Below are 11,879 nucleotides of genomic sequence, written 5' to 3' on the forward strand. Positions count from 1 at the left end.
GATTTTAATTCAGTATTCTTATACAGGATAAGAAATATCCCATGAAGCTGATGCAATGTTAGTAGAAAATACTCAGCTGTAACGCGAGCCAACAGTTTTATTATTTTATTTATTTTATCACACACTGATGAAGTAAATAAATAATGTTATTACATTGCAAATTCAAGATTGACAGATTAACGCACGGGTGAAATGTAAAGATATTAATGTGTGGTCTGGCCTTATTTTATTTAATATATAAACATTGCCTGTTGTTCAGCTGAATGTGGAGGGTATCTATCTTCCCAGGGTCCTGTGTCCCCCAGATTCACATGGCACATAATGAACACGTGGTGATTTAAAGCTGGACTTCGGCTTCAGTATAAGTGAGAGCTGCAACATGTTCATTCTTAACATTTTGTTTCTTTTATGACGGTTTACTGCGTTTTATAGGTTAGAGTCCGGCATTTCTTCAGTTTAGTGTATATATTTCACTATTGTTCATGCGTGGAGTTGAACTGTATGAATGTATGAATGTAGACTAACAGCTATTTTTAGATCAGCACAAATGAGGGTTCAGCATGTGCAACCTAGTTCATTTTCAAAGTCCATGGCTGTGTCCGAAACCGTATATTTACCTACTACCCAGTAGGCGAAAAGCAGTACTCCAGAGGGGTAGTAAAGTATGTCTGAATTCTAAGTATGCGAGAACAGTAGACGAGAAATACCCGGATGGTGTACTGCGTCCAGTGAGATTTTGCAGTATGCAAACGATGGACACTATGTGAGTCAAACAATCCCACAATGCAACGGGACTGGTGCGAACGAGCTCGGAAAAAACCGCTGAAGACCGCGTGGGTTCTTTGTAAGTATTAAACCTTGGTTAAACAGGACTTGTTTAACAATACTTGAATAAATTGTTAACTTGTTTAAGATTTTTGTGTGTGATGATGACGTCGAAGGTCACATGACAATGCTAACATGGCGGATGTAGTATGTCTGGGATTGTAGTCATAATACACACACATACTGATTAGTACGTAGGCTACTGATTCAACGGCAATGCAGTACCTACTCTCACAGTATGCGATTTCGGACACAGTAACTTTCATAAACTTTGATAAATGTCAAGTGTGGATGAATTTTAAACTCATGTGCGTTGTTATTTATTTAAATGTGTCTTTAGTGTTTAAAGCTAAAAGGTAATAAAGTTAATAGCACCCTGGGGAAATGAGTCCTGACTACATAAAACCTTCGGGAAAGTTTAGTTAATGTAGGTTAATAAACTCTAACAGTGTGAGCAAGTTCTTCTCTTGACTCTTTCTTACAGTATTAATAAAGCTACATGCTGATTAGCTACATGCTAAATCTTTCTCTAATCTGCTGTCACGTTCAATTTGGCGCGTAAAAATGGCGGCTGTTTCCATGGAATCGGATCATTCCACACAGCGGTGGAAGGAGGGGGGCACGGCGCGTGAGGTACTGTTTACTGAACAATATAAGCAGTGAATAGATTTTTTTATTTTAGATATTTGTTCATAAAAGATGCATTTTGGTTATTTTACAAGCATTTTATAAACAACATTACAGATTAAAGCTGTTATTCTTCTTGGTACACACAGTTGCCTGTTTCTATGCAACGGATCATTCCACTCCAGTAAAAAGGGGGTAGCAGGACTCCTCACACTGTTACTGAAAGCGAACTGAAATAATCATTCATAATTGTTCATCAATGTTTTTTTTAATACATATTAATTCAAATTGAATGTAATAAATCTTTGGAAACGGATCAACTCAACTTAGCGGACCAACGTTGGCGGGGGGGGGGGGGGGGGCACGACCCCTCACACACCGTCCTTAAAACGTTAGACAAAACAGCTGGATAATTCTTAGACCATAGCTATAATATATCAGTATGTAATGTGTTTTATAAACAAGATGATGAGTTCCACTCCATACACTCTGTTTGTTAATGTCGCTTTAAAAATAGAAAATGCCGGAACATGTTTCTATGGAGACCGATCATACCACTAACTACTGGAATAGGGGGAGCATGGCGCGTGAAGCACAGTCTCTAAACCGTTTTAAATAGCGAATTATAAGCGGGAAATGGCCACTAATTATATGTTAATACGTTTAAAAATTATAATAAAGAAATAAATATATAGATATAAATGTTGCATATACATAATATACACAGGAAATGCATTAGTCTTCCTCCGCTGGGACGCTTGAAAAATCCCGCTGAATGTTTCTATGGTAACGGATCCTTCCACTCAACCATAACAGAGAGCGCTGTCTATAAAACCTTTATCTGCGCGATTAAAAAAAAAATAGAATCTAACATGTTCGCAACCTGTTAATCAATTAAACATATCAATATTACATATATTTCAATACATATTAATACCATAATTAATAAAGTTATCTATCTATAATTTAATAACATTCTACTGATGCCACGTCTTTGGACCAAAGTGTAATTTTCCACTCAGCCACAAGATGGCGACAGTAAAAATAATAGCGCGTTATAGTCTTTAATTTTTGTTTAATCTCTCTAAAGCACATAAAAGGGTCAGCTGGGATACTTAAGAAAGGTTAAGAAATATTGTTCATATATTTACTCAATATACTGTTTATTGTTTTATTATATAAGAAGTGTATAATAATTTAATCTTTCTAGATCTTTGGTTATAGGTGTACTTCACCACTCAGCCACGAGATGACGACAGTAAAAAAAACTCATCATTTTACCTTTTTTTTAATATTAACCAAATAAACAAGAGTAATTTAGACGGTTTAAAATCATTTTCACGCACTCAGATTGCTTCTAGCTGTTTTATTTCTTCATTTCAGTTTGTTCAACAGATCAGCATGGTTTCGTATTTTAATAATATATTTTTTTTAAAACAGTGTAATGCTATGTTGATGGCAGCAGGTTGTAGTTTCAACACTCAGCCACCAGGAGGCGGAAGTGAACGTTAAAGCGCTGGAACAATCTTTCACCTGGTGGCGAAGAAGAAGAAACGCCAGTCGAGTAGAGTGGAGCTACGACAGGTTGGTGAAAATATATACTTTTATTCCTTCTCATGTGTTTGATAACAATTTATATAATTAATATATTATATTTAATACATGTCAGTCTGTATTTGTTGCGTGTTTAAAGCGCTCCTGAGCACACAGCGCCACACAGTAGCATGTTGTTAGCTGTTTTAGCCAGCTAGCATATCAACAACTCTGACATGGGCATCTGTTATATATTTACTCCGAGTTCCAGTCACAAGAGAACTCAGAAATCAGTCCTCCTTCATTTCTGTAACAGTTCTCTGCATATTTATTTCCCTCAGATTTGAGTTGAACGTGATTGATGGTGATTAGCACGTCGCTAACATGTAGTTAGCTAAACTGGTGTAATATTTCTGTGTGTGTGTGTGTGTGTGTGTGTGTGTGTGTGTGTGTGTGTGTGGATGAAAAACAAACAAACAAACAAACAAACAAATAAAAGCTGCAGAGTTTATATCAGACAGCCGACTGTGACAAATAAATCACAAAAAAATCATAAATCCTGTCACGCTTTTATCTCTTTTCACTGTCATGTCCTGCCTAAATGTAAAGCAATATGTGACGTCATCATAACAGTGATGATGTCACGGGTTAAGAACCTGATTTTGAAGGAACAAAGTAATAATAATAATATTTTTAATAAACACCAGGTTCAGGAGTGCAGTTCATCCTCATCTAGAAATCGAGTTTTTTATGAATATGATGATTAGAAACTCCCTCAGTCGTACAAGCTCCGCCCACAGCTCATGCATATGAACTCTGATTGGAGCTTACACCTGTCACGTGCTTAGCATTTATTCATTATAGCTAATAAACTATTTATAATTATAGAATATCATTCATTATATATCAGCTGAAACATTGATTGTTTTTTATTTTCATATTTTTTTGTATTAAAGATTTCTTATGAGTTCACTGCAGAATTGATAAAGACTTTTTTTTAAGTATTTTAATTTTTGTTCCATTTGATTTAAATTCTGTTTTTAATTTAAAAAATTTAAAAACCTCAGAGTTTTTGCATGTAAAGAGCTTCATGGACCTGAATTAAACACCTGACTGAGAGATAATAACGTGTGTGTGTGTGTGTGTGTGTGTGTGTGTTTAGGCGTGGCGATGCCTAAGAAGTTCCAGGGTGAGAACTCGAAGTCGGCGGCGGCGCGAGCTCGGAAAGCCGAGGCTAAAGCTGCAGCGGACGCAAAGAAACAGCAGGAACTGGAGGACGCTCTGTGGCAGGAGAGCGACAAACACGTGCTGAAGAAAGAGCAGAGGAAGGTCAGGGTCTTCATCATCATCATCATCATCATCATCTGTGCACATTCCACGCACTCCTCTAACACATGGTCTGATGATAAGTTAAAAAAAAATGTGTGTGTGAGAGAGAGAGAGAGATGCTGCTTTCAGCCAATCAGAACACACCGTGAGGAAGTCTTTATCGATGAATCAGTGGTTTAGTGATCCACTATCTGATGACATTACTGATTACTGCATGTAAAATGAATCAGATTATCATCAGATCTACAAAAACACACTGCAACGTGAAACTCGGTTCTTTCAGTAACTTTAGTGTCCGTGCACGACGCGATCAGAAAAAGTCTGATTTATAATAAATCCATCCTCGGGTGTGTCGCTGTGTGCAGGACGACCAGACCTCATAAAATATAAAACTTTTCTAACTAGGCTAGTTTGGAGTCGCTAGCCGAGGGGAGACACAGCTAAGCTATCACTGTATGTGTTTAGCTGCTACAGAGTCATGTAGAGTTCATTATCTTTCCTTCTGCTCTGCTCACGTCATCTTCACGTAAACTGGAACTCATGGACGTTTACACGCCTTGTTTTCCTGCTCAGCTTCAGAGGATGTTTCTGTTTCAGTTTCAACTCCCTTACCGCTTTAAATAAATAAAACTCGCCGTATATCCATTTTCCCTCACACTGACTGTGAGCTAGCGTTCAGCAGAACTGAGAGACCGTCGGCCAATAAGACGCGAGTATTTCCACGTATCTCCTGTAAACGCTGTCTGATTGGTCTCGCCCCCGTTCACTGAAGATATAACATTACAGACGTCTTCTTTTACTGACGTTCAGTTACGTCGTGACGAACCGCTCCGAGTGGAGAATTATTCAGAGATAAAGAGAAAATCTTCAGGGCAAAACCTGATTTATTTTAAATATATATTTTACATAATGTTGTTTTCTTAACAATAAATTAGTAACGCAATTTTATTGACATCAGTAACTGTACTCAAATTACATCCATTTAAAACGTAACGTGTTACATTACTGCGTTATCAGAAACGGTCATTAGGTTACAGTAACGCGTTACACACGGCTCTGCTGATTAACGGCGTGAAGCTAAACATGTTAAAGCTCTGAGGTACTGCTTACACCTGAACCTACATCTCCACCTTCTGAACTGCTCACCAGTTGTCTGAGATGTTGTCATGACGATGAATTAATGACCTCAAAAGCTGCTGATGTCACCAGTGCATGGTTTAAGACCTGCAGCATTGTGGGTAAAAAAAAAAAAAAAACGCTCCGTATGTACACCACTCAAGTGTTTCTCTAAATCTGATCTAAACTGTTTTTAGTCTACAGGAATAACTATCAGCACCACACACACACACACACACACACACAGAAGAAAAGTTGTACAGAGTCGATGTGTAAGAACGTGAACGCCACTGTGCTGTTTGTACAGAGCTGTGAGTCCCTCAGTGAACACCAGGGGGCGCTGAACTCTCACCTTCCTAAAGCTCTGTCTGTTTATTTCATTTATTTATTTTGTTGTTATTTATTTGTTGTTTTGTGTTTTTTTGCATTTTGCTTTAGAAAGAATCCTCAAGCGCATTGTTAAAATTACAACACGAATATAAAGATGTAAAAAAATAAACAGAATCAGATCATTTCCATTTGGATGAAATCTGATCTGAGATTAGACGTTTTATTAATCACTCACAGAAACCGACCGGTTCATTACAGCAGATTAAAGTCGCGTCAGAATGAGAAAAAAGTTATATATTTTATTTATATATATATATATATATAAAATATAACAAAAGTTTACACCCCCCACGTCCTCTGGGTTTAATAAAAATAAAGAAAGAAGGGATTCGAAGAAGATTAAATAAATAAAGAAGTAAATCAGTGTGAAATGTGCAACAAGACAAAATCCAAAACACCCGAGCGTAAGACTTTATATATTTATTTTCTTTTTGTTTTTTTATATCAAGAGCAGATTAATATTTTGACCTGTTTCTGACTTGTTCAGTTTTTTCCAGTTAAAAATATTTTGATACAAAGAACCGTTTCCTTTTTATTTCCTCTTAATCCCCTCCATCTTCATCTTCATCTTCCTCTCCATCTTCATCCCCTCCATCTTCATCTTCATCCCCTCCATCTTCATCTTCATCCCCTCCATCTTCATCTTCATCCTCTCCATCTTCATCTTCATCCTCTCCATCTTCCTCTCCATCTTCCTCTTCATCCCCTCCATCTTCATCCCCTTCATCTTCATCCCCTTCATCTTCCTCTCCATCTTCCTCTTCATCCCCTTCATCTTCCTCTCCATCTTCCTCTTCATCCCCTCTATCTTCATCTCCATCTTCATCTTCATCCTCTCCATCTTCATCTTCATCCCCTCCATCTTCATCTTCATCCCCTCCATCTTCATCTTCATCCTCTCCATCTTCGTCTTCATCCTCTCCATCTTCCTCTCCATCTTCCTCTTCATCCCCTCCATCTTCATCCCCTTCATCTTCATCCCCTTCATCTTCCTCTCCATCTTCCTCTTCATCCCCTTCATCTTCCTCTTCATCCCCTCTATCTTCATCTCCATCTTCCTCTCCATCTTCATCTTCATCCCCTCCATCTTCATCTTCATCCCCTTCATCTTCATCCCCTCCATCTTCATCTTCATCCTCTCCATCTTCCTCTTCATCCCCTCCATCTTCATCCCCTTCATCTTCCTCTTCATCTTCCTCTTCATCCCCTCCATCTTCATCCCCTCCATCTTCATCCCCTCCATCTTCATCCCCTTCATCTTCCTCTCCATCTTCCTCTTCATCTTCCTCTTCATCCCCTCCATCTTCCTCTTCATCTTCCTCTTCATCCCCTCCATCTTCCTCTTCATCTTCCTCTTCATCCCCTCCATCTTCCTCTCCATCTTCCTCTTCATCCTCTCCATCTTCCTCTTCATCCCCTCCATCTTCCTCTCCATCTTCCTCTTCATCCTCTCCATCTTCCTCTTCATCCCCTCCATCTTCCTCTCCATCTTCCTCTTCATCCCCTCCATCTTCTTCTTCATCCCCTCCATCTTCCTCTCCATCTTCCTCTTCATCCTCTCCATCTTCCTCTTCATCCCCTCCATCTTCCTCTTCATCCCCTCCATCTTCCTCTTCATCCCCTCCATCTTCATCCCCTCCATCTTCATCCCCTCCATCTTCATCCCCTTCATCTTCATCCCCTCCATCTTCCTCTCCATCTTCATCTTCATCCCCTCCATCTTCATCTTTATCCTCTCCATCATCCCCTCCATCTTCATCCCCTCCATCTTCCTCTCCATCTTCCTCTTCATCCCCTCCATCTTCCTCTCCATCTTCCTCTTCATCCCCTCCATCTTCCTCTCCATCTTCCTCTTCATCCTCTCCATCTTCCTCTTCATCCCCTCCATCTTCCTCTCCATCTTCCTCTTCATCCCCTCCATCTTCCTCTCCATCTTCCTCTTCATCCTCTCCATCTTCCTCTTCATCCCCTCCATCTTCCTCTCCATCTTCCTCTTCATCCTCTCCATCTTCCTCTTCATCCCCTCCATCTTCATCTTTATCCTCTCCATCATCCCCTCCATCTTCATCCCCTCCATCTTTATCCTCTCCATCATCCCCTCCATCTTCATCCCCTCCATCTTCATCCCCTCCATCTTTATCCCCTCCATCTTCATCTTTATTTACACTTCCACCGAGTCACCTTCACTTTTCTGCTCTTGACGGATTCCACGCTGTTTTATTCGCATCACTGTACCAGATATATCACTCTCCATCTGTCTCCTGTCCTGAGAGTACTTTATTTATTTGATGTTTATCTGATCCAGGATCCGATCCAGGCGTCTTCCTGCGCTGCGGGTGAGGTCATGTGACCCTGTATCCCAGACCTTTAAGCTTTCTCAGGAAATGAAGCACCACAAAACCCGATACAAACCCAATCCACTCGCAGTGAAGTCCTGATCTGATCACCTCATCTACCTGTCTCACCTACCTGTCTGTCTCTCTCTGCCTGTCTGTCTCTCTGTCTTTGATTGGCCGCATCTCTTTGACTCGATCTCTTTCATCTCGGCGTTCCGCGGCGATTGGACTATTTTTAGATCTTCTAAGCTTGGGTTGGTCAGTGTGGCAGACCTTTACTCTGATTGGCTGATGTGTGTGTGTGTGTGTGTGTGTGTGTGTGTGTGTGTGTGTGTGTTTGGGGTCAGTAGTGTCCGTGATGACCTTCAACCTCTGTCGCTCAGTGAGGTTGTCGGGTTTTTTTTCTTCTAAGTGAGTCAGTGAGAGAACCAGATCCAGATGTTTAGTTGAGATGGAGAGAGAAATGAAGACGTTCAGTCTGAGGGATTTTTACTCCGCAGCTGCAGACTGAGAGTTTAATGGAGTCATAAGCGCTAATGATTCCTGCAGTAGTGCATCATGGGAGTGTAGGGGGTGTTAGAGGACTTTCCAGGTCAGTAGGTATAATTCCAGTTCTTTAGGTGTGTGAGAGACTCTGACCTTCTTCCAGTCGTGTGAAGTCTCCAGGCAGAACCCCTTCACCGACCGACCGCACGTCGCTGTCTGACCTCAGAGACGCGCCGGGGCGTCTTCATCACGCGGGAAAGTCTGCTTCGGCACGACGCTCGGAGAAATGTAGGGCTCAGGGATGTTAATTTGGGACGCGCACATCTCCGGGGGACGGAACACACGCCTCGATTTAACCGTGTTACTGTGGCATCAGACACTCGGGAGCTCTCTGATGTGTGTGTTGTCTTTCCTCTGACATCACTTCCTAGCTGCTAGCAAGACAACCGTTCTAAAAGCCCTGAGCACTAGTGATGCAGGTGTCCTTCAGGTGCGTCATTCGGTCTGATCACGGCCTCGGGCATCGAGAAGCGTGATGAGGTCTTTTTGTCCCCTCAGCCAGCTCTGTTAGGGGTCACTCCAGGTCATTAGGGCTGATAAGAAGAGTTTTATCTTTTTTCTTCTGACATCACTTCCTGTCTGACGTGGCTAGCAAGCGAGAGATCTTCTACTTCGTTCATTTTTCCTTTTAAAGTCTCTGGAGCTCATTACAAGCAGGCGTGTTATCGTGGACGTTGCGTCACAGCGTGTCCCTCTCGGGGACGAGCCTGCTGTCACGTGCGCATCGCTGTTTTGGACACGTGTCTGAGTGTTGCACGTGTCTTTCTTTTTCAATTTTAATTTCAGAGTTATTTTTAAGTATTGCAACAAAACTATCGTAAACGGTGATAAAAGGTCGAGTAACGGAGCGGACGTGGAGGCGTAATACGGCCCACGTGTAGAATTAGGCCGAAATAACGGCGTCACAGGATGCAGTAATGCAGGTCAACGCTGCCCGTGTGTTTAATCCCTCACTGCGTCTAATTTTATCCCACGATATACACGCAGGACGCCTCGTCCTTCAGAAACAGTCACGTTCACTAGGAAAGGGTTCGTGCTGTTTCCTGCTGTCTCTTTATATCAGGAGGAAAAATCCCAGAATGACAGAATCTCATTGAACTCTCTGTGTGTGTGTGTGTGTGTGTGTGTGTGTGTGTGTGTGTGTGTAGGATGAGAGGGAGAAGAAGCGACTGGAGGCTCTGGAGAGGAAGAGAGAGAACCAGCGTCTCCTGGATGAAGAGGATTTGAGGCTGAAGGGGAAACAGACCCGAGAAACTCTGAGCAAAATGACACGAGCTCAAATCGAGCAGAACCTCGACCGGGAACAAGCGCTTAAAGAGACCGAGACAAAAGGTTACACACACACACACACATATCATATGTGTATATAGATAAGGGTGTGTGTTTGTTGTTGTTTTTTCTTTTAAGAGAGCTCACCAGCTTCAGACTCGGTGTGTTCATCAGGACTGCAGTTTTATAGAGCAGCTGTTCTGGAAGTTCATTCGGAGGGTTGCCAGGTTTCATAAAACCCCGCCCTAAATACAAGTCAAACCTGCAGAAAAAGCACTACAGGATGTTCAGACACAGGGAACGGTGGGGCGGCGGGGGGGCGTCAGTGGTTTGCTCCAGTAGCTCGACTTAAACGCAGTCTTACTGAACTCCAAAATCAAACTCTTTTTCTATACAAGCCCTATCTTTATCTATAAACAGTTCCTTATCTCTAATCCTGTTCTTCCCGCTCGTAGAGAAGAGTAATTTGGAGATGCCGCTGGAGGAGAACATTAACCACATCATTCTTGAAGAAGAATCGGCCCGGACCATCGAGGACGCCATCGCTATGCTCAGGTATTATAATAATAATAATAATAATAATAATAACAAACTAATCTAACATTTTCCATAGCAGGTTATTTGAATATATTTTCTGTTTCTTCTTCTTTGTGTGTTTTATTCGTTCATTCCTTCAGTAATTTATCTGCGTATCTTCCGAGTCCTTTCCTTGGAGACAATTAGACAAAACTGAGCCGAATTTGAACGAATTATCAGTTATAATTGTGGGGTGTTTTGTTTGTGTTTTACATTGAGGTTAGATTGTGTGGGTTAATGTAGCGTTCCTGCACAGGTCGATTAAATCTGGTGGAAAAATAAAAAGTCCGGAATTTAAAGGCCCTGACGTCCAGATCTGCAAATGTAACGGAAAAACTTCTGGGAAAATATAAATATTCTGCTGGTCAAATTAAAGACATTAAGGTTCTAAGCCAGTCTTTTATTCTCTGACGTGAACATGTCTGACGTGAACATGTCTGACGTGAACATGTCTGATGTTTATATGGAAAGTCTGAACAGTTTAACTGTATTCTGGAAAAAGCTTTGAATCCACAAAAATAGGAGTTAGTGTTCTTTACACTTATTCTTTGGTTAGAGAACTGTTTTGAAATTTGAAGATTAAATTGATTGTGTGTGTGTGTGTGTGTGTGTGTGTGTGTGTGAGAAGCACCAAAGAGGATCTGGACCGCCACCCCGAGCGCAGGATGAAGGCGGCCTACGCGGCGTTTGAGGAGGCCAACATGCCCCGCCTGAAGATGGAGAACCCCAACATGCGCCTGTCTCAGCTCAAACAGCAGCTGAAGAAAGAGTGGACGAAGTCTCCGGAGAACCCGTTAAACCAGCGCTTCGCCGGCTACAACGCCAAGTAACCACGCCCACACGGCGAGATCTCAGAGACTTACACGTGTAACACAGGGTCTGCACCAATCTCCAACCACACCCTGATCCCCGCCCCAGACGTCTGACTCCACAGATTCACACTGAAGTTCCAGTTTGTGCCAAACTTCACACTCGGGTTCAAAAGCAGAGCAAAGTTCATTTTATTATTTAGAGGTGTTTTTTTTTGTGTGTGTGTTAAAAATAAGAGTGCACTCGAGTAACATTTTGAACGCGAGTTTTAGACGTTGATGAAGTTTGTGTCCTAGCAATAAACACCATGTTGGCTTTACAGTAGTGTATTAATGCTCCGAGACCAGGTCCTGACTCCTGCAAGTGAAATGTACTAACATTATTAAACTGCTGAACAAACTGGCCTGGGTACGAACACTGTCAGGAGTGTGTGAGTGTGTGTGTGTGTGTGTGTGTGTGTGTGTGTGTGAGAGAGAGAGATGCGAGTGTAACTGGAGACGATGGGTTACTGCCATTTTGGAA

General features: G+C 41.6%; 1 protein-coding gene across 1 annotated transcript; it reads left to right on the forward strand.

Moving 5' to 3' along the window:
* The first annotated feature begins 1,405 nt into the window (after positions 1 to 1,405).
* On the forward strand, positions 1,406 to 11,676 carry ccdc124 (coiled-coil domain containing 124). Its single transcript, XM_053625874.1, has 6 exons — positions 1,406 to 1,458; positions 2,893 to 3,036; positions 4,148 to 4,314; positions 9,851 to 10,034; positions 10,427 to 10,526; positions 11,176 to 11,676. Exons 3-6 carry the CDS (start codon positions 4,156 to 4,158, stop codon positions 11,375 to 11,377), a joined length of 645 nt encoding a protein of 214 aa, XP_053481849.1. The 5' UTR covers positions 1,406 to 1,458; positions 2,893 to 3,036; positions 4,148 to 4,155; the 3' UTR covers positions 11,378 to 11,676.
* The last annotated feature ends 203 nt before the right edge of the window (positions 11,677 to 11,879 follow it).

The sequence above is a fragment of the Ictalurus furcatus genome, chromosome 5, assembly GCF_023375685.1.
Source record: "Ictalurus furcatus strain D&B chromosome 5, Billie_1.0, whole genome shotgun sequence".
NCBI classification, from domain to species: Eukaryota; Metazoa; Chordata; class Actinopteri; order Siluriformes; family Ictaluridae; genus Ictalurus; species Ictalurus furcatus.

Excerpts from the sequence above, each read along its gene's own strand:
- ccdc124 (XM_053625874.1), top strand. The coding sequence starts at position 4,156 with ATGCCTAAGAAGTTCCAGGGTGAGAACTCGAAGTCGGCGGCGGCGCGA. Across the intron at positions 4,315-9,850 it reads TGAAGAAAGAGCAGAGGAAG|GATGAGAGGGAGAAGAAGCG; the intron begins GTCAGGGTCTTC and ends GTGTGTGTGTAG. Across the intron at positions 10,035-10,426 it reads TAAAGAGACCGAGACAAAAG|AGAAGAGTAATTTGGAGATG; the intron begins GTTACACACACA and ends TCCCGCTCGTAG.